The sequence below is a fragment of the Barbatula barbatula genome, assembly GCF_947034865.1.
Source record: "Barbatula barbatula genome assembly, chromosome: 8".
Taxonomy (NCBI): domain Eukaryota; kingdom Metazoa; phylum Chordata; class Actinopteri; order Cypriniformes; family Nemacheilidae; genus Barbatula; species Barbatula barbatula.
The window spans coordinates 20664432-20687861 of record NC_136771.1 but is presented as its reverse complement, the minus strand read 5'-3'; the positions used below and the strand labels follow the sequence as shown (position 1 = coordinate 20687861).

Below are 23430 nucleotides of genomic sequence, written 5' to 3'. Positions count from 1 at the left end.
AAGCAAAGTTGTTGGCAGTCTTTGTATGGTGAAATTTAATTATAATTGATGGACAGTATGGATGTACTTAAAATTTAAAAAAGAAACCCTGAATATTGATTTCGTTAGGATTTAAAAGTCTCTTAAAGACTAAAATAAAAATTCTGTCTTCATTTACTCACCCTTAAGTTGTTACAAATCTGTACGAATTTCTTTCTTGTGATGCACACAGAGAAAGATATTTGGAAAAATGCTCATAACAAAACAATTCTTGGCCACCATTGACTAACATAAGATGAAAAAAGAAGACATTTTGAAGAATGTAGGATAACCAGCAGGTCTGGGGCACTTTTGACTACCATTGTAATTTGTAATACAACTCGAGGGTGAATAATTGAAGACAGAATTGTTATTTTTGTCTTTTTATGATGTACACACTGATTATGTAGCATAATGTCAAAACATATATTTATTAAGCATAAGAGTTTCATTCCAAACATAAAAATATGTCTATGCACTAGAACTTCACTTTCTTTATAAATACTTCCGAAAACGAATGAGATCATATTGTAACTCCGTATGCAATATATATCAGCATGCATAAAGAGAGAAAGAGCCCAGTGTTCATTGGCCTCCTTTAATTAGCATTTTAGTCTGTTTGGACTTGCATACTTGATCATAAGACTGTAATTAGGGATTATATTTTGGCTCATCTTGATGTTGCTGAAAGAAATCTCAGAAAGGCAAAAAAGATGAAAGCAGGGGAATGAGGTTCTTCGTGCTTCTTTTAACACGTCGGTAGGCATGCGAACCAAAATCATTCCTGGCTCTATAAAGTCTGTTGCTGCCTTCGCATGTGCACGACCACCCTGAGGGATTTGCTCATGTATGTACAGTTGGTAAATTATGCCAATTATAGGCTTGGGTTTAGATAACTCACATTTACTAATATGCACAGTCCACGTGCGAACTGCGTGATGATGGAGTGAATTTATACAGAACTTGTTCATGTAGAATTGTTTGAAGCGGTGAATACAAACTTGACAGTGGTCAGCTATACTACTGTGAGATTCTTGTGCAGATTTGACACATTGTTAGCTAACAATGCCGGGCCTCCTGACCACCCCTGTATTGCTTTGAGCCCCACACATCAATACTTTCTGCATTGTTGTGGGACCCCCTGCACCTGTCTGCCCTTAGACTCTCTCACCCCATAGCTGTGGACCTGCTCACTCTACATGCTTTAATATATTTTTTGTTATTTATATATCTGGTATTCATTTGAACTTTTATGGCCACTTGCTTTTTTGCGACACACTTGATATATAAAATCTTTCACCTCTGTACTGTTGCAATAGCCCTTTGATGTAGAAAAAGAAGCACTTGTCTTTCTCCTTGGATACACCGCTATAGAGTCCTCCACCCCCTTCATTTCATCCCACTGGTGGAAACGGAGTGTGTGGGCAAGCCAGGGCCTGTGTGTGTGTGATCCCTCACACCTGCCTGTACACGTCGACAGGAAGCATGCAGAGATAAGACATGATGCTCTCCACACACTGGCCAAGTGTAACGGTGTTCACAATATCACCCAGAATTCTTCAAAGAATTAAAAAAATGCTCGAAAGAAACCAAAGCAACACCCGAATCCACCTCCCGACACCCTCCCAAATTGAATCGCGCACACACTTTCTTCCCTCTTATATAAAACATGCATACACCCATAAACACCCATCCACACCACACACATGCACGTGGCACCGGCACCCGGGGGAAACAACAGCTGCCCGGGCGAAAATAAAACTCTTCACTCGGTTAGAATTAAATCAAAGCGATGCAAATCAAACGGCCAATTAAAGCCACAAACACGTTTCCTGGGAGATGAAATGCTGAAACCTAATTGGTTGGATAAAAGGGGCAATACATCTAAGTAGACAGACCTGAGAAGGACTTTTTGGAAACGCAGCAGTGTGAAGAGAGGGAGATGTGGTGTGTGTGCGTTGGACGATCCGCCAAACATAAGTTAGACTGTCAACTATGTGGGCCGTAAGAGCTTGCTTTTCTTTGTAATTTACATTGAGCGATTTGCTAGGCGAACAGCAAGCCGTGAGATGGATAGGTTGTTTTTGAAGTTCAAGTTTCACGCACCACTTCTTCAGGCGTCTCTCTACAAATGAGTTTAAAGACGTTGGCGCTTGAAAACAGAAAGAAACAGACAATATGCCTGATAACTCTTCCTCCCGTGCACATGCGAACACATTTACGCTTCGGCTTCAGTCACACGAAATGGTCAGACGCCTCCTCTTGAGACTTTGCAGTATACTGTAGTTTTTTGCACCGCTTGTTGCTAAATGAAACCAATTTTTTGGAAATTTGCCTTGAAAGAAAATCATAATTAGTTAATTTCATAATTCATAATTTGAATTTACATTTTTAGATATGTAGTTTTAATGATATGCATATTAAAAGGGAAAGTGTATCCCCCCAAAACAAATTGCTTTGAAAAAATAAAAATCATAATTTGTTAATTTCATAATTCATAATTTGTGACATGCTTTAAAAAAAATGTATCATTCTTAGATATGAAGTTTTATGATATGCATATTTAAACGGACAGTGCACCCCCCCAAAAAAAATCTGTGGAACACAAAAGAAGATATTTTGTGTGTTGTCTCAGTGATTTTGTGTCCATACATGAAAGACAATAGGGGCCAGAGTTGTTTGGAGTGACATGAGGGTGAATAAATTATGATAAAAAATTTTGACTATAAGGTAACCGTAAGAAATCTTAATGTTGAAACAGATACATTTTATATAATCCGCCAGTTACATTTATAACCAAATTTTTAACACTTAGGGGTGTATTCACCAAGAATAATATATGACGGGGTAGCACTGAGCTATGATGAAAAGAACGACAACGTCAATACTTGCGATGGAATTTAAATACTCATTAAACGTCTGAATAAACTGGATCGTGGGTGGTTAGTGATTAAGACCAAGACATTTTTGTGTTGAAATACTGTACACGTAAGTGAAGCAAATGTTTCGTGAAATAGCGTGAAAATGTCCCTCTCTCTGGCTGTATCTCTCCCACACACACAGACACAAGTAGACAGTTTTATTAGTGCTGAGTTGTGGGCTGAGATTGCACTTTGGCCACGTATTGTTTATTGTTGCTAAACGGATTGATTTCCCCCCCTTGTTGTCTATTTCCAGAGGCACTGCTGTAAACGGTGTCTTATCCTTGACTACTATCTGTCCTGTGCTGCACACTAAAGTCTTAGTAGCATCCAAGTTTGTCTTTATAGCCCAAAACTACCATCACAGTATCAGGAAAAGTGTTTCACCACTCATTTTACACAGGTAGTCCTGCCTTAAAGGAATAGTTCATCCCAAAAGGAAATTGATGTCATATTTTATTCAACCTTATTCCTGTGTGCATGTCATCCTTTCCTCAGCCGGACACAAATGAAGTTCGGCTGCTTTCAAGACACTTCGGATTTAGGAAATTTCCCACCTCAACCTGGAAATGATTCCTGGAATCTCAGGCTGTAAATAAATACTTAAAAGGTTTTAATATACTTACTTAAAAAAATAAAGTTTTAACATGGCTAAATCATTAGGAACATTCATGTTTTAAAGCATAATAATAATCCAAATCCTGGCTGTTCCCGGAGTCTAAAACCCAGGAGACGTGTGGATTACTTTCATGATGGATATATGCAGAGCTTCAAAATTGTGTTACTATTCAGCGGCATTACAAAGCCAACAACATTATTGGATTAGTATAACACCAGTAGTTTTCAGCTGAAGAAATGAAGACATGGCACGAGGATGAGTAAACTATGGTTTTTGAAACAATAGATTATTCACAAAACTCAATTATTTGAGATTATTGATATGTTTGTTTTGTCTTGAGATATTTACTGATATAGCTGTTGTGTGTCGGTAGATAATGTAGATTCCCAATCATTGTTTGCCAACGTAGAATCATGTTAGATTTTTGTGAGAACAAGGAGTCCTCCAACAGACGGTTTAGCCCACACAGAGATCTGATCTCAACATCAGTGAGTCAGTCAGGGATTACATGAAGAGACAGAAAGAAGAAAACTGAGACAGTCTAAATCCATAAGAACTCTGGCTGCAGTTAAGACACCTTACGGGACAAAACCTGCTCTAAAAGCAAAAAATGACAACACCCAACTTCAGATATATCATTTAGTTATCTAGTTAGTGAATTAATGAATGACATTATGACATGGAAAACATCCTCTTTGTTTCAAAAATGTTTCACGAAACTAAAACTGTTTCAGTCCAAAAAAATTGAATTAGTTATGATACCCGTACTGTATATAAAGTGTAAAGCAGGTGTCTGGGACATCTTAATGGAGTTTCGAACGGATGTTCAGGAGGAGCATGTTCACCTAATCCAGCTAATAACACCACTAAGGATGCACACACAGCTGGTTTCTTCAATCCTTTTGCAGTTCTTGTAGCATCCATCCACCTCACATCCACTTTTATGATTAAACAAGGACTCAAGCCCAAAGCAAACCAAACCTGTTTGTGGTCAAGGATTATACGGACATTTGAACTTGTGAAACTGATGTTTACAACATCCCGGTCTTTAACAAGTGGAGCCTAGCTTCAGGTGTCTTTATGATGGTTTATGGGAGTCGTTATCCCTCTGAAATTGTATTTATTAAAGTGCAGTGTGATTTAGCGCTCACATTTATTGGAGTGAATATTTTATGGGCTAACACGACATCGAGACGGAGACAAAAAACAACAGGAGATGGAATGAGACAGAGCTGATGTTAATTATGTCTCAGAAAAGGGGCTTTTCTTACAGTGGACGTCAAGAGATGAACTTCGATGATGAAGGTTTCCCGGAGATGAGCGATTGTGTGACTGAAAGAGGGCAGTGTGCTCCGTTTAATAACGCCCCTTTGTGTCACACGCATAAACACACTGAGGTTATTGTCACGGTAACCGCGGCGTGCCATGAGACATTAAATTCAAATTGATGTCTGACACGGGGTGTGTGAGCTGTCTGGGGCAACTGAGTGGAGGTATGTGAATTTATTGTATTGTGCATTCTTAGTCTTGTGTCACCACAATGAAAAGTCTCTGACAGGAAACAGTGTCGAGTCACGCAAAACTGTGTAGCAGCGCTGATTAAAACGCCATCTTGTGTACACACGAGCATATCTGCCTGGCACGGGACATTCTTATTCAGCTCAACATGCGTACGCACATATCGCAAGACATCCTCGGTTACATTATTTAATGTTTTTATTTTTTTGCTGCGTCTGTAACAGGACGGCCTTGTTTAGTCGCTGGTCACTATGAAATGGACAATAGGAGTGTGTGTGGGTGTCGCTTTTCGTCACAAGCGGGTATTCATTCGGTCTCGCGATGCATATGTAAGGAGAAATGCGAGATTCTTACGCACATGTAACGAGAAGAATGGAGCATCCTGTTTACTTCATCAAGCACAATGGAGACTTTTATGCGAAAGTCGAAGACGATGAGGAAGAAAAAAACATAAATATCACCTCCGCGCGTTCGCTGCTCGCTAACATCAGGACCCACTCATTAACCGAGCATTGTTCCGAAGGAAAGGAATGAGCAAGGAAAGACACATCTGTCAGTCATGCATCTAATCATTATCTTTTATTTAGTCAAAGCCCAATCACGTATAGATTAGTTTGCCCTCGACTCAAGAGCTTAATCCTTCCCAAACTCAAAGTGTGGTTGGTTAAACAGCTCCGCTTCAGAATGTGCTCTTCAGTTCCTCTGGGAATTAAGTGCTCGCACGTGTTTGACTTTGTCACAGCTGCGCTGCATAGACAAGTCAGATGTCTGGCTTCGTTAAAGAAGTTATTATAAAGAAAACTCACTCGAAGGTTGCTTCCCCAACAAACTCCAACACACGCTCAAGTGTGCTGGTTCATGAGGCATCAGGCATGTTGGTAACGTAAGTGTGATGTTTTCACTACCACAGCGAACCAAGCCTAAGAATCAAGAAGAGCTGAATGTCGGTGTTTGTTTTCAGTGTTAAAAGCCTTCAAATGCTTTAAACGTTATAAATGAGTTTTTGTTTGGTGTGGGTTGCGCATATGGTCCGTTTCGCAAGTGTTGATTCATCTGAGCATCCATAGTAGGTACCTGCGTGCTGTATGTAGTGTGCGGAATTTCTAACACTGGGTTTAGTTGTAATTTTGAATAAAAAAAATCATATTTACCACTGCAGAGAAGTGTCAGCACATGAAAAATACAGAACGCAATACCACGACAGTACAAGTAGCCCAATATCATCATTTTACAGTATTGGATAGTAGACTGTAAAAACTACACTATATACATGGAGTATATAGACAAGTTTCACTGATTTGAGCTTGCGTTGATTTAACTTTAATATTTGTATTATGTGGTAACCGTTTTATAAAAGTAATAAGGCACTCGACGCGTGCCTGGATGCTTTAACGTCAATAGATCACAGTGTTGACTTATTCACAATACAGCACAGTCTCTGCTACCTTATTGCTTACATATAGACGGTTTCAACGGCAACAACATAAACCGACGTTATGTGGCCGAAACTTAGATTTCTGCAGACCTCTACAAAAAGAACAAACAACTGTTGAGTAGTTTTAATTTAATGTCATAGAATTAATATAAAATAAAATCTTCATAGAATTAATATTAAAATAAAATAAATTGTAGTATTATAGCCAAACACAGACGGACAGTTAAGTTCGGGCCAGGCGTGTGCAGCCAATGAAACCTTCTTTATAAATATGAGTTACATCATCATCATATCATTGTGAATTCTGAACACACAAAAAGTCAGGAAAACTCTTCTTGCTATTACTATTTCTACATTGAGTCACTAAAATCAATCGAAATAACAAATGAAAGCATGGCAACGAATAAGACTATATACATGGTAACCAAATCCAGCTCTCTCAAAGTCGCCACGATCGAAGAGTAGAGCACAGCTCTGAACATTTGGCATCTTTTCAACAATCTTCACAAGTAACTACATGAAAGAGAAATAAGGAAATCTTTTTTAATAGAACTGAAGAAGGTTTCATGTACACTTAGCACTTAGGACACTGTTACTATTCAGTCACTCTTTTTTAGTAAAGAAAATTAATTCAGTAAAGAAAATCATGACATTTCCAATGAAAATTCTGTCAACATGTTCTGAAATATACTTCTCAAAAAGTATAAAAATCCAACAGCAAAGGCAGTGTGAATGGCTGTCAAATGGTCTGATGTCATTGCAGTAACAGTTTAACAGTGTGTGTTTTGGCCACTAAGGGGCACTGGTGCATATCTCCATCTGTGACTGCGTTGCAGTTAGATGATGACCCCACTGCCGCAGTTAATGCGCCGTAATCCACATCTGTATATCTGCGTGTGTTTGCTTGCCTCTTTTTGCGCAGCCGCTTGGTACCGCCGCTTGCTCTACGCTCTACTCACGACGCTCTCTCTTCCTCTGTCTCTCGCCCTCTCTCTCTCTCTCTCTCTCCGCAGTGCCTCTTTCACCGCATGGTGATTATTATTCCTCACACAGACTCAGTGCTGATACTCCGATACTGCTGAGCAGCTCTGTAAATCACCTGAAGCAGAGAGATGGAGAGAGAGAGCGGGCACGAGAGATGATAGAGAGAGCTGAAGGTTGGATGAATGAACGAAAAAGGTTCAAAGGGAATCGTGCAGGTGAAAGGGGAGGATGAGAGTTAAGGATAAGGAGAAGAAGGAAGGAAGCAGAAAAGAGAGAGAGACTGAGAGAGCGTGCGTGTGTGTGTGTGTGTGTGTGTGTGTGTGTGTGTGTGTGTGTGTGTGTAAAATACTGCAGTCAAAGTGAGATGTGTTGGAGGATGGTAATCTGTGAGTATCAGTCACGCTATTGCAGAACACATACTCATCTCTCTGTCTCTCTCGCTCAGTGACCTTTATCCCAGCGCAGGAACACCAGCCCACCACCACGCTTTCACTTATCCTTCCCGTGTCATTGAGCAGGAGACGTAGAGGAAATTGTAAATCGTAAATGTTTTCGTTTGCGCATTCAGGTCTGTCCATCTATCGTCGTCCTCCACAAACTCACGCTTGTCAGTTTGCCACCTGCTCATATTAATAACTGTCAATGTTTGCTGCAACTACTCACGCAGGTGAAATTGTTTTCCACAGGACGGGCGAAGTGTTAATGCTTAAACTGAAGTAAATAAGCAACAGCACATTGTGTGTGTGTACATTTAACATCCGTAACTTCTCTCAGCTTCGCGTGCGTAAGGACTCGCATTTTGTCTCACGCACTTTTTCTGCATTGTAACCAAGCACTGCCATCCCAGAGGAAAACTTAAGGGCCCAGGGACTTTCAACGCTCAGGAGACCCAAAGCCTTATTTCTTTATGCCCTTATGACGTTTCTTCATAAGTGGAACACAAATGATGATGTCAGGTAGAATCTTGTTTTCCATACCGTGAAAGAGACTGACAAGTTTCAAAAATCACAAACAAGAATCATAAAAGGACCATTGAAGTAGTTGAATATACAGATGACTCGTGCGCTAACTAAGTCATCTGAAGTCATACGGTGACTTTGTGTGAGGCACATATGAAAATGTATGTAAATTATTCACTGAAAATCTTCCCTCTGCAATTGCTCTCGAGTCACGTTTGCGAATATTCAAATGCGATACGCCAAGAGGCATTACGGCAGGTTTGATATCAATGATGTTAATGCCACTTGTTCGTCTGTGTCTTGTAAATGAATGACAGAATTTTTTAGACTTTGTTTAATTTCAATGTTTTCTCAGATGCTTCTCTTAAAGTTCAAAGTCAATTGGATATGGTCTAGATGAGCGGGTCATTGAAGATTTCATTGAGAAATGTTCAGACTCTTCTGACTCCTGATGTTCTGTTGATTGCTAACTTTAATATCTTCCCAGAGCGAAATGTGTCTTGATCTGAGGTTTTCTTTTTTTCTTCCACTTTTTTGATGGAGTTGTTTCATTCAAGTATAAACTTAAAGGGATACTTCACCCAAAAATGAAAATTCTGTCATCATTTACTCACCTCGAGTTGTTCCAAATGTGTCTACATTTATTTGTTCTTACAAACACAGAGAAACATATTTGGAATAATGCTTATAACCAAACAGATCTCAACACCCATTGACTACCATAGCAGGAAAAACATAATGGTAGTCAAAAGTGCCCCAGAATTGTTTGTTGTCCTACATTCTTCAAAATGTCTTCTTTTGTATTCAACAGAAAAAAAAAATGATAAAAAGAAATTTTTCCAACTATGGGATTCAATGGGGGACAAAATATGTTTGCTTCTAAGCATTCTTCCAGATATCTTGCAATATACACATTTGGAACAACTCGAACGTGAGTAAATGATGACCGAATTTTGAAGTATCACTTTAATCTCAAATGTTTCTACTAAAACTGTATGTAAATTATAGAAACACTTGAATACACTTAAAGGGTCGGCTGTAACAGATAACAGATTGTATAAGTAAAATCATCCGGGCTTGGATAAATTTGATGTTTGAGTTCTATCGATTTCTTGAATCATTTTGACATTTGGTTGCAGGCGAATCCAAACAGTTTTAGACAGAGATTTCAGGGTCCTTTTTAAGTCAACTTTATAAAAATAAAAGCTGAATAATAAATAAATCAACTGAAATAAATACTTTGGATTGTTAGAAACATTATATTGTTCAATTGAAGTATATTATTTAATTAAAGTATTTACAGACAAATCTGAAACACAAGAGACTTCAGCAAAAGGTACCATTTGCTCTTTTTTTAAGCTCATTTATGTTTAGACGATTTTGATTTTTTAGAGATCTCGTGACTTTTCTTTCTTTTGGATTGGCATATCGAGCGCAGTTTCTAACAATGTGTGATGCTGCTAGATTCCGTTCCTGGGAGAAAGATCTGAGAAAAGAATCCAAGGTGTTGAGTCCCAGTTTGCTCTCCACTTCATATCATTATCATAGGAGAAACCTTTGAGATATCAAATAGATTTCTTTTGCGATTTTTCTTTCTTATTGGATTAGTTGAACGCAAACTAGATGAGAATTTAACAGAATCGAATTACAACGATGCATAAAATGCTGCAAATCCTTTTGAGTGATTTTCTAGGACAGAGTCCATACAGTTACCAGGACAGTTTGTGCATGCTGATCGTGAATAAAACGGATTCCTCAGTTAATGTTAAAGGCTTGAGGGGCCCTTCTGTGCTGCTGTCACTAATTGAATGTACTTAGTTGGAACACACTATAGATCCATATCCAAATCAGCTGGCTTGAATTATTCATCGTATGCGGCATGGCCTTTCAATATGCAGAGTCATGGAACGCAGAGGAAAGGCTAAGCACTAATGAATCAGGCCTCATTAATTTCCTTTGAGCCGTCAGGTAAGAGTGTTTCTCTCTAATTATGTTGATGACTGCGGAAAGCCGACACACACACACACAAACAAGATGTGTTTGTGATGTGTTAGATACACATCTACACCGGCATTGTGGTCCGAGAGACACATTCACACACCCACACAAAGGTTGAGAGGCAGCGATGCACACCTGGTTTTAACAGACAGTCACATCAGTAAACATACAGATACACAGTTGGATGTCATGCTGGAAAGAGAAGTTAAATGGCTTGTGTCAGATTAAAGGGTTGGTTTTTAATGTTTGCCGTCAAAGCCCATTAATATTCTATCAACTCTGTTTCTGCTACTGGTGCACACCGACTGGAAGCTAGCCAAAGCCCAGGCGCACACACACACACACACACACACAAACATCCAAAAGCCCAACCTTTGTGACTTTAGCCAAAGTCTGCTTTTCACACACACATTCGCACAGCCAACGCTCTGTGTCTTCAGCCAGACTCTCTCGCACAAACACATAAACAACCACAAAGCCAAAAGCTTAACCTCTGCAATTGGCGCGACTTCGGTTTCTCTCTCAGACGTGCAGACGTCACAACGGCTGTTGTATTGTGACAGTACGTGTAGATGTGGCATTTATGATTGAAAGTGCAGAATAACGTAACATAACATAAAATAACATATAGTTTAGCCAAAAATAAACTTTGCCCTTCTTCTTTCGTGTTCAAAAGAAAAAAGACATTTGAAAAAATTAATGGTCAATGGAGGCCAAGAACTGTTTGGTTACAAAATATTTTTCCAAATATTTCGACGTGTTCATCAGAACAAAGAAATGTATACAGAATTGTAACAACTTGAGGTATTTGAAGACAGACTTTTCATTTTTGGGTAACCTGTCCATTTAAATAAATTAAGAGCATCTCTTGAGATTGTTAGATCACAAAAACGTTAAGACAAAACTTATGTTTTCTTGCATTGTGATTCGCTAGAGGCCGTGGTCTTTGCCTCCTTGTTTGAGCACCCGACACCCTTGCCGGACCGATCCGGTTCGAGGCCCCCTTGCAGCGAGTAGATCCGGTTACATAGACTGCGACCAAAATGCTCACAAATGCGAGGTATGCAAGTGCGTAAAGCTAATTTTGCCCCGCCAAAGATTTATTTGGACATTTAATGTGATTTTTGAGTGGTGAATGACGTGGTTGTGATAAGTGCAAGAAAGAGCGAGCAGGAGGCTCTTGCACTCCCTCTGTCTCCAAAGTAACTAAAGTTTGTGTTTGACTTCATTCGGTGTTGCGCAGACACAAGAAAAAACGCTCACCGAACATTGATGTCCGAACACATCTGTTTCTGAACTGTCTCTCTCTCTCCCTCACACTTTAATCAAAAGCAAAGGATGAAAGACAGAATCCATGTTTCACGTGGCCGCACATGCATACGTCATAAAGGAAAAATCCTATCCAATATAAAAATGAAAAGGCAAATGTGATCAAAGGTTTTTATCAATGCTCATGCAATAATACTGACAGGATTCAAATAAAAACGTAAAGTTTGATTTTCTTTTATTTCGTTTTCATTAGCATTTTCAAAGCCATGCAAATTACATGTTAGTGGGTGTGGATGAGCGTCTGTACTACTGGGAACCCCTGTGGGGGGAAACAAACCATTGGAATAAACATGTGTAGACCTTGTTAGGCGCTTTGTCTTACCCCTTTGTAATGATAACGACCGACTTTAGCTTGGTGCAATACCTAAAAGTTGCTGTGTGGTGTTCTGCATCTCTGATAAGATAACAGACGTCTGAACAGATGATCCAACTGAAGAATTGGAGAGCCCTACATTTAATAGCGTGCCCTGAACTATGCCGGAGCGCGATTGTCCCCACTCCCCCGCGGGCCTGCGCTCATACTGTACATTTTTCCAAAATGAAATTGAGTAAATCTAGCACATTCCCACCCACCTGTGCACTTCTGAAACGCAGAGATACATGTGACTATTGTAGTCTTTAGCTCAGGAGAAAAGACGCCGGATCATTTTTGCTTTCTCTCTCCATTGGTATCTAGCAGTTGAGAAAGAGATTTTTCTTTCCCCATGATGGGACCTTCAACGGTCGGGGCCAGGCTTTAATTGAAAGCATTTCTCAGTAGGTAGTAAATACTGACAGTGAAAATCACACTACAACTAAGTTTAATGAGTAGAGCTAAGGACAACAACTTGTCAGGACAACGACTCAATATTTGTCAAGTAAACTTTAACAAACTCTCAAACAAACGTTAATTTTCTCGAACGCAATCTAAATATATTTCGGCCTTCAGAATTCATTACAGCACATAATAGGTTTAATTACATTGTTTCTCAGTCAAACAAAGCTAGTTTTTTCAACTCGACTTGATTCAGTGAAGCTCATTTGGAGAAGCTCACTGCAGCAGTTCTCTGCAATTTTGCATGAATCCTCAAAAAAAGAGAGAAAGAGTAGGTGAAATTAAATTCGGGGGTTATTTGTCGAAATCCTTTAGGCACTTGTGTGTTCTGCAAAATTCCGTGGATAAAATTGCGCTCTAGAATTTTCTGCAACATCCTCCACGAGCTGTGCTTTTCGGCTGCCGAGCGCAGACGCCACTAACTGATGCGTGCGAGGTTGATATTGTTCTTAAATATGAACTTAATCTTCATCAAATAAATCAAATGAACCTCTTAGCGGGAATGTGGGTTGAGGTAATCAGTCTGGGGTGGAAAACATAAGCCGGCATTGCTTGGCAATTCAACACGAAATCCCCCGTAATCTGATTGGTTCCACTGTGTCGATAAGACGATGCAGCAAACAGGCTTATATTGCCACCCATGTTATTGAGGCTGTAGACCCACCCTCATTTGATTCCGATGAGTCAACCGTTTACAGTTTTCATTGCAGTAGGTCCAAATTTGGTTTTTACCATCAGGGCACATATCTCACAAGCGGGGACCCAAACACGGTTGTTTCGTTTGACTATAATGAAGGTAAACTTTGATTTGCTTTCAGAGATAGAGGCCATATGGTATGCACATAGTTTTTGTACCTTTTTACTTTTTACCCTGTGGGATTTCATTCCTTATAGTTTGAGAATGTCACACAAATATTTGGTTGGAATGACTAGTTTAAGTTCAGCTTCATATCATTCCACTGTATGTAAGAACGTACTGGGTCACAATCGACTACTATAGTTGGAAAAATGTACGATGGGAGTCAATGGCGCCCCAGAACTGTTTAGTTTCCCATGTTCTTTAAAATATCTTTTTTTGTTATATAACAGAGATATTTAAGTTAAGTTAAAAGCTAAATGATGCTTTTGGCAACAAAAACACGTGAGCCATAAAAGCGGTTCATTTGATCACTAATGTAGAATCCATGTTGTTCATTGCGTATCGCCATTGCGACTGGTGTGGACAAAAACACGAATATAACATGAAATGTTCACATCTGGCATTGATACTCCGAGTCGTTATAAGTATAACTAAACTTACATGTCAACTTTGACAAACATATATACCGTATTATATACCTTTACATACATTAAACATATGCATTAGACTAAACAAATGCCTAAGTGACAGATGGATTTACCGATGGGAATTGTATTCTGCTTGAGGTAATGAGCCTCTTCATATTGCTATCCTAACTACATACTTAAGATGTTTCTCCTTTGATGCTCATAGAGTCCAGGAGAGCCGATCCGGGCACTGGCTGTACATGTTAGATGCGAGGAGATCTCCTCTATTCATTTAAAGGCCGGAATTCCGAGAAGAGCGAGGACGGGAGTTAGTAAACGATGGTGGGGAATTATGGGTCAATAAAGCAGCGTACCACTGAGACTCACTGCAAGGGTCAAGGGCACGGCATTGATTGGCTCAACATAAAGCTGACTGGCTCATGTGTGTGCGCGTTTTATGCGCCTCCAGAGACAGTGAGCACAATGCAGGGAGGTAAAAAAGAGAATATTAGAGATTTAAGGATCTCATAGGAATAACTGTGCTTTGCCTTGTGTAAATAGTGCAATCCAATTATTACACATTAAATCTCCTGATGCACTGCGGAATAATTTAAAGCCATACAGTCAAAAAGAAATTCGCCTTTCATCCCTGCGCGGGAATGCTGTCGTTATTTCCACCTGAAACCTGTCAGCAAGTTCTCAAGTTTCCAAACCATGTCAGACATCAGCTCGCAGACGAAACAGATGATTTGTTCTATTAATGTACATTTGTCACACGCTAGATTTGACACCGGACTCCCATAAAGACTGATTCATCACCCTCTCTTCTCTCCGTTACGACCTCACTTCCCCCCAGTGAAAAATGAAACCACCAGTTAATTACTCTGTTCATTTAGACACCCGTCTCTCTGTCTCTCTCTCTGTTCACATTGTCTCGATTGGAGCAGACCTTGAAACGTATGAATGCGCTTCTCGTAAGGCAGTTCTTTTAACAGCTGTCAGTCATCGCTCCAGTAGATACTGAATGGATGATGGAGGACTTCAGTGGTTGACTAGTCTTTAGAGTTCAACATGAACTGGATGAATTTGGATGACACTTTTAATGTGAGATCAGAACTGTGGTTACAACTGTAGATATGCTGGGTTATTTTAACCCATCGATGGGTCTAATATGAACCATTTTCTGGGTTAATTTAACCCAACGGCTGGGTTCGTTCCTTTTTGACCCAACGAGGGGTGGAAAATAGATGAACATTTTAGATTGACAAATGTAGATTGTAGAAAACATGCACCATCTAGATTTTTGTATTATTAAAGATGCTTTATAGCACACAATATATTATATCTTAGTAGTGTATACTAAAAATAAAATGTTTATCTAAATGTGGACATTCCAGTGACTTTTTTTATTCAAAGCTAGATGTTAAAACTATAATCTACCCCTAACCCTAAAAGAAAACTGTTTTGTATTTGTATATATTATTGTACAGTTTATAAATTATTCATAGGGCAATTCCAGCGATATGGCTGTGACATTTGCAGTCAAAACTTGAAATATTTACTCGGAGAATGTATTTATTATAATATTATTACCAAAAATATATTGAACCATCTGTTTATTGTCCTGAACTTTTGTTAATAGAGTACGGACATCAGTAAATTATCAGTCTGAGCACATTTTCTTTTTAAGATTAGGGAAATATGGTAAATATTTCCATAAAATATTGTGGATGTGAAAAAAATGACACATTTTTGAAAGACAACATACTTTATTGGACTTCTGTGTGTAATGTAAAGTGAGTATTATAACGTTTAGCGATCAATGTGAAATTGCTGTGGAGTAAATTAAATCAATGGGTTTATCCACATAATCCTCATTGATGTAATACAGAAGTTATCTTTTAATCCTGTGTTCTTCTGTGTTTCTTTCACAGCCGCTTAGACGGGTGACATTCTCAGTGGTGAGTCAAGCTCCAGATCAAGGTTGCTATGACAGTGGGGTGGAGGACTCCGAGACCCCCAGCAGCAAGAGCTCCTCGGGTCCCAGACTGGGATCTTTACCTCTGCCTGAGGACGGATATGAAAGGACGACACCAGAAGGAAGCGTGGGGGAAGAGGAGCATGTGGAGAATGGTAAAAGTTTATTTGTTGAGACGGGAAGATAGATAAAGGCACCGGGGAGCCGTGATGCAATTTAACTCAACAGAATCTTTTGTTATTTCCAGGATTTTGCAGAAAATACTCAATTTTAACTAAGTTTAATCATGTTACTGCTGTGTAGATGGTAGTATTCTATAAATGCATATTGCAAGTTAGAATTTTATGCTGTCACCAGAACTAAAATCGTTTTAATGCTACTTTATATGAGTTTTAATAATATATCTTATAATCTTTATATTAATTATATAATTATAAATATATATACAATAATTATATAATTAGAAATATACAAAAATATATTTTTAGGAAATTATAAATACATATTTTATATTTAAATACGTATTAAAAATAAATATATATAAAAAAATGAAGGTTGAGAATATGCTTAAACTGTCTCCTTATCTCAGACCCCAGGCAGCTCCCCGACGTGGCTCTGACAGGAAAGTGCACGCGAGAGTGTAACGAATTCGGTCACTCCGACACCTGCTGGATGCCCGTGCAGCCATCACCACTCAGACGCATCGAACCCCCCCAGCTCTCCACATTCGCCTCGCCCGGTGACAACAATAACAACACGGAGGACGACAGTGACCGCGAGGATGACAGAGACGAAGGCACGGACAAAAGCAGCGGAGGAAGCGAGGAGGTCCGAGATTCGCTCACGAACGGAGATCCACTCGGAACGCTCGGCCGCCGGGACCGCAACAGGAACATGGGCGACCACAACCGCAACCTTCTAAACCGTAAAATGACCTCAGCGTCCTACGACACGTTCAGCAGCGCCGGCTTTGGTCGTCGTCCGGAGGAAGAAGGCTCACACTCCCCCGAGGTCATACCACTTACGAGGACGGGGGGCGACTATAAGACCACCTCTTGTCTCGCTCTGTCTCGCAGGGAAGTGTACCTGTGAGCCGCAGCTAGGGGTACGGACCCTCGAGCGACATCTTCGCTGCAACGGAGCAGGAGGTTCATTGAGACTAGCGCACACCTGTTCAGAACAGGTCTCTTCTCCTTGCCAAAAATTCATCTCACTTTAATTTCTCTGGATGCAAAAAAAGAATAGAAATCCAGGTTGAGGAGAAAAAGCGAATCATCTTGCATTCTTTCATATGCTTTGATGGACTTTGCACATGGCGAAGGCTTGCATGTTAGTCCTCATGCAGGGGGCGCTGTTGGAATTGACAGCTAATGCTCTGAGTTCTAAACTCATTTTATTAGTTCACATAAGGACCCGATTCGGTCACAGACCCGAATATGGACTAGTGGGTGAAGATGTCTTTAAGGGACGCTAATATCGATTGTGGTACATCGCGGACATTACCCATGTAGCATCAGGATGAAGGAAATTCTAAAAACTCATGGTGATGCCTAAATATTTCATTCTAACTGGTTTCCTGATGCTGTGCCAGTACAGTCAGAATATCAAACAGATGTCATAAATTAGAGACTTTTAGAGGAAAAAGTTAATTTGTATTTTGTTTGCCATTTTAGTACAAATATGGGAATAGAATGCAGCATTCATCAGCGCTTCAAAACGTTCAACTGGAAGTCATTGGCATTTCGCTTCTGCAATGGATGATTATCACAATGACTGTTAAATGACCACCTCATCGAACCTCAGTGTTAAAATCTCAGATTCTAAATACTCTGTACACAGCACAAACACACACATAGCATACACATCCGATGCTGAGAATCAGTTTTCTGTCCGTATCCATTTTAGCGCAAGTGTGTGTGTACAGGTGTGTGTATGTATTATTTTTAAGGAATCTTTTTTTGGAAAGTAGCTGTAGCATTTCTGCCTGCTTAATCTTCGACTAGTATATAAGACATTGAAGTGTATTTGAATAACTAATCATCTGTGTAACGTGCATACACGGGCATTAAAAAAACGTTTAGACACATCTATACTATACTATAATCAAGGACTATACGGTATCTCATCCCTTTTTAAGTAGAGCTCATAGTATACTCATACTTGTAAACCAAATTTCTTTAAAGGCTACACTGCATGTCGATAAGCTAACGCTTATTTTGTTAAATAAGGATCCGTTTTTTGTTGCCTCTAGGAGAGGTGCGTGAGTGCGTGTGCGAATGTTAAAGCGAGGTCAGCGTGCAAACAAATCTTTCATGAATCGACGGAGAAGAGCAGCCTTTAATTTAGAAGGAAACGTCCCGCAAATGACACAACAACGTAGTTTTCAAAACCCAGTCAGACACTAAATATATGTTTTTTTACAAACTTGAATATGGCAGCCGTGATCTGGACGGCATTTGAAAGCCGTCTAACGACGAGTTTATGAATGGCTTTTTTTAGCTCTTGTTTTGCATTGTAAGTACAATCCGATTGATGACAACGAATTGACATGTATTTCAACAACTCTCAGGAAATTCGAGATTAAGCGTTTGTCTTTGGACCATTATCAACACTCTGAGCTTTAGTCTGCGCTCTGTCTCCGATCGATTCGTCCTCTCACAAGGCCATAGTTTGAGAGCCTGTTTTCTTAGCCCTCCCCTTTTAGCAGACAACACCGTATGTCTCGACGCTGTCTGAAGTGTGCGTGCTTTCTGGTTTCCCATGTGGTGAGAATCGCAGACTCATCTCTTCACTTCACTGAAACAGCCTTGGATGTGGACTCCGATCCATCTATGCCAAAATCCGTCCAGGTTTTCCGGTGTTTCTGGAACCACTGGTGCACAAACTTACCTTGGAAAAAAAAGACTAGCCCAGAACCTGCAGTTCAGTGCCTGGATGAAAGGAAATTTCAGAACTGGCTTACACTCCGTCGAACAGGGTTTGGATCGAGAGGACTCACTCGAGAGAGAAGAAATATTGTGTGTTTCCTTTGCCAGGTTTATAGGCTAAATATGCTGTTATACAGCAGTCTGTAAGTAGTGTACAGTAGGGCTTTATGTGATTCATAACGGACTATGTATATGAGATGGTGTGTCTTCTTTTTTTACTGCACGTTTACCTAACAGTTCAGCTCGCTTACTGCAGAATAGGGGGTGGGGGGGGTCGAAATACCATTGTGTGTAAAGCATAACATTCACTCGAACTTTTTTATGAGATAAACACTGAACTCATGTACTCGCCCGACATCAGCCATTTTACTGCTACCCTGTAGAGAAACGACCATTGAACTTTAACCTGAAAGGCATGTTGACGGTCTTTAATCCTGCACCTGTGAGGAAAATGTTTTTTTATTTCTCTGTTTTTATGCTATGTGAAAGAGGAGTTTTTGAAGCTTCCTCTTATGGAATCAATGAGTTTATTGCATTTGTTATGACAAATAGCAAATTAAAAAGGGGTTTGGAATGGTTTGGCAGATTTGGTATGTGACATGTAAATGTTTGATTTTGACATTAAAACACCTTAAAACTGTGTTCTGCGTGCACAGATATTTTATTTACTGTCTTACTCATAAATTTAAAGGAACAATTCCCCCCCCCCCCAAAAAAAGTCATAATTTACTCACTTAAGTTGTGTCAAATCTGTATACATGTCTTTATTCTGATGAAGACAAAGATGTTTGGAAAAACAGTTCTTGGCCACCATTGACTACCATAGTAGGAGTAATTTATTTGTAAATGTACTATTGAACACAAAAGAAGATATTTTGAAGAATGATGGCAAGCAAATAGTTCTGGGGCACTTTTGACTACCGTTGTATTTTTTCCTGCAATGGTAGTCAATGGTGGGCATTGGTTTATCAGAACACAGAAATGTATACAGATTTGGATCAACCCGAGGGTGAGTAAATGATGATGGTATTTGGTCCCAATTCTTTTGTCCATACATTGGATATGCTGTCTCTTGTGACGATTCTGCTCCCTGCTGGTAAGGAAGAAAAATCGCACCCACTTTACATGAGTTGTCAGAAATTACAACAGAACGTGTTCTTTAACAAAATATTTCAGCAGAAGCAAAATTGCACAAACAGCATGACTGAAAAGGTATAAAATGGTCCTGCAGGGGTCAACCATGCTTCACTGGCAAGAACAGATGAGATTGTAAAATAGTCTGAATTACTATAAGATTATGTTTGCTGGGTCAATGGGGGTTGGTGCTTTATCCTTATTCCCAGGCCCCATGAAGTCTAGCAGTCTCCCTGCTCCTAAATATAACTAAAAATACCACTAATAAATCCTTAGACTTAAAATCTGATTGCTAGTGAACGTTTAGAGTCCTTAGCCTAAAGGATATTGATCCAGGCTGTACTTGGGTAAATCACATTAGACTCGGCCTTGCAAGTGCTGTGGTTAAGACTTTGTTTGATCTTGGATTAGTGACTTTTTGAACCATGCACAAGATAATATGTTTTGAGTTCTGCAGAAGAAAGAAAGTCATACTGGTTTGAAATGACATGAGGGTAAGTAAATGATGAAGAAAATCTTTTTTGGGGGTGAACTATCCCTTTAATGCAGCTGGAACTCATATGAGCACAAAAGTGGACATTATGTTTTTACCTTATAGAATGTGTCTTCTAATCTTTAAATGATCTTCAAGTCAAATGAGTACATCTTATTATATCTATATGTTACTCTAGAAAATATAAAGGCTGTAATTGAAACTAAAAAAAGCTTATTTAACCTTAGTTCTGTTACTAACGGTGCCTACTGTAGAGAGGCTGCTTCCCGTGTACAAATGTCTTTAAAAGTGACAGAATGATCAAATTTAGATAATATGTATCTGTTCTTTAGCAGTTGAGTTGAATTTAATAGATCTTCTGAACTGTGTGATCCGACTTGTTCCTGTTTGAAGCAGCTGCGTCTACGCTAAAAATGCTTCTACTGACTAATGAAGATCCTGAATGATGTAATAGAATATCTAAAAATGTGCCAGATTGAAAGTCTAGGGACTCCGCCTGATGGCAATTTCAATGAGGCAGGGTTCTTTGAAACACTGCTTGGGGAGCTCTTAATTTTTAAGTTTTTTTCTTCCCAGTGGAATACGGATGTGCTATTCTGGATGTGGAAACAACTCACTTACATTTCAACAAATCATGATTTCTTTCAAAATGTTGTGTCCCTTTTATTGCCAGTGTTGTAAGCCATCATGGATGTCCCAAAAAAAGAAAAAATATACCAACCACGCACGTCATTCATAATGGATGATGCATTGAGTTCAAAGGCGAGAGAGAGAGGGGTTTGTCTGTCCACAATTCCTCGTGCCTTTTGAAGTATGTCACATATCATTTTATAAAATCGTTGATGTTGTTTAAAGACCTTCATTTATACTTTTAAGGACTGGACATCTGTCAGATTATCACAATTTTGCCGAACAAGGTTGTTCAGGGGCACAGCAACCATTATAACCATTGTATTTCACGAACTACAGGCCTGGTTCAAGTCATATTTCTTATAAATCATGCTGAGGAAATTGAGAACAAATTCACCTAGCCCCGTTTTGACAGTTATTAATCTGAATTCACCTAATCAGAAAATGAGACAATATTTTATGACTTTATACTCAGCTGTCCCATTTCATAACATCCAGGATGTTGTGCCCTTAGGCACAACTCTCTGATTGAAGCATCAGTAAAGTTTTTTTCTATTTTTCACTGACATCTAGAGGTTAAAGCTGCTTTACATTGAAAGCCATCTCTTGCAGCATCTTTTTCTTCGGGGCTAACACATGGTCCTGTATAGATCATGCACCAGAGGGGTCAACATCTAAAGCTTTTCTAAGTTCTCAGTGACCAGAGATGCAATGATCCATAAGTAAATAAAGCAAACACCCTGTTTAGCAAACAGCTACTCAAATATTCCTGACTAGACAATTTTGGACAACTCAATTTTCTCATTCAAAATGGCCTCTAGCTAAATCTGAGAACACTTCCTCAGAGACCACCTCGTCAGACAGAGACAAAGTGGTATCTTTTTTCTACCCATGGATTAACAAATTACAGAATGGAAAAGGCGTATGTATCACACGCAGTTTCTGCCAATCTCATATTAATCTTGAGTACCTATAGAGTAGTATTGCATACTTCGTATCTTTGAAGAGTCTTTGGTTTGATCACATTTATACAAGACAGATGCAGCATTACGATTATTTCCAAAAACAATCAACCTTCTGAACGTGAGAGTGGGGGGGCGGAACTAAAGCACGAGCACACAATATATCATCGCATTATCCCTGCATAACTGTTGATTCACTATAAGTTTGTGTTTTTTACATAATGCACGTATGCGCTGATTGCCAACAAAACACAGATTTCACTTACTGCGTGCAGTTCACAACTGGCATCGTTTAGCGCTGGTGCCACTGGATCTATTTTATCATAATACATCCTTTTCCGAAATGCAGTGAACAAACAAACACATCTGAACGCAACACATTGATGGGCGTGCTCTTTCTTTGCTCTCGCCGGTTGACACGTGAGCGTGCTTTTCCGGGAGACTTGTCCAAGGGACTAAGAAAAGTTGTTACGTAACGGAATTTCATGTTAGAAATAACACTTTCCGAAACCTATTTGAATGCTGGGGGAGTGTATCGAGCACAGAAATACAACGTCATTCATCCAAATCGATTTTTGACATGTTAAAGGGGTCATAGGGCATGAATATGTGTTTTTCTGTGTCTTTGGTGTGTAATATGTTGCTCATGCATGTATTAGACACGTAAAATTGCACAAATTAAAGTATCGGAACAAAAGATGCTGACCCAGATCTGCTTGAAACGCCCCGTGTAACCACACCCCCACAAATCTATGTCAGTTTGTGGCATGATTTGACTAAGACCGCCCACATGTAAACCAAAGTAAGGTGTGTCAGTACAATTGCTTTGAAACCCGATGTTCCAAATAAGGTAAGAGGCGTTACATTTCCGTCACACACTTGCAGTATTCGACCAATCACTGCGCATTGGTTAACTGGCAAATTATAGCACACCTTGCTGTTCAGAGCGATGCGCTTTGTTAAAAATCTCACAGATTACTGTGACCGATAGCAGTTAATTGTTCCACTCTGTGCCGATCCATGCCAGCCGGAAGGGACATGGTTTCACTTTCCACCGCAGGGCTGATAACGGAAATCTTAAGAATGTAAAAAAACGTGGCACGCGCTGCCTTGGTAACACAAGAGACTGAGTAATATAACATCTCTGCACGTATTCTATTAGGACGATTCAGCACAGTTAGACAACAATGCTGGAATTTTGGAGTCGAGAACAGTTAGTAATCGTGCCATGTCGAACCAGGCTCACATGGAAACATAACTGTAACCGTTTTTGACCGTGCTTAGAACAGTTCGGAGCGATATGAGTATCTATGTCCTGTGTTGTAATGGGAGTTGTCATGACTAAAATAATGTAAAACCATTAGCCACTCATCCAAAATCTCTTTAAAAAGGAGACAGTAAAACGAATATAGCCACCTCACTAAATGGTAAATAAATCAGACATA

The 23430-nt window shown here is 39.5% G+C and overlaps 1 protein-coding gene across 1 annotated transcript in view; it reads left to right on the top strand.

The window, feature by feature from the left end:
* pcdh7a (protocadherin 7a) overlaps positions 1-19406 on the top strand; it is a 29680-nt gene extending 10274 nt beyond the window's left edge. The window contains exons 3-4 of the mRNA XM_079461891.1: positions 15796-15994; positions 16429-19406. Coding sequence (XP_079318017.1) covers positions 15796-15994; positions 16429-16931 — 702 coding nt within the window. The 3' untranslated portion in view covers positions 16932-19406. The remainder of the gene's footprint in view (positions 1-15795; positions 15995-16428) is intronic.
* Positions 19407-23430: the final 4024 nt, after the last annotated feature.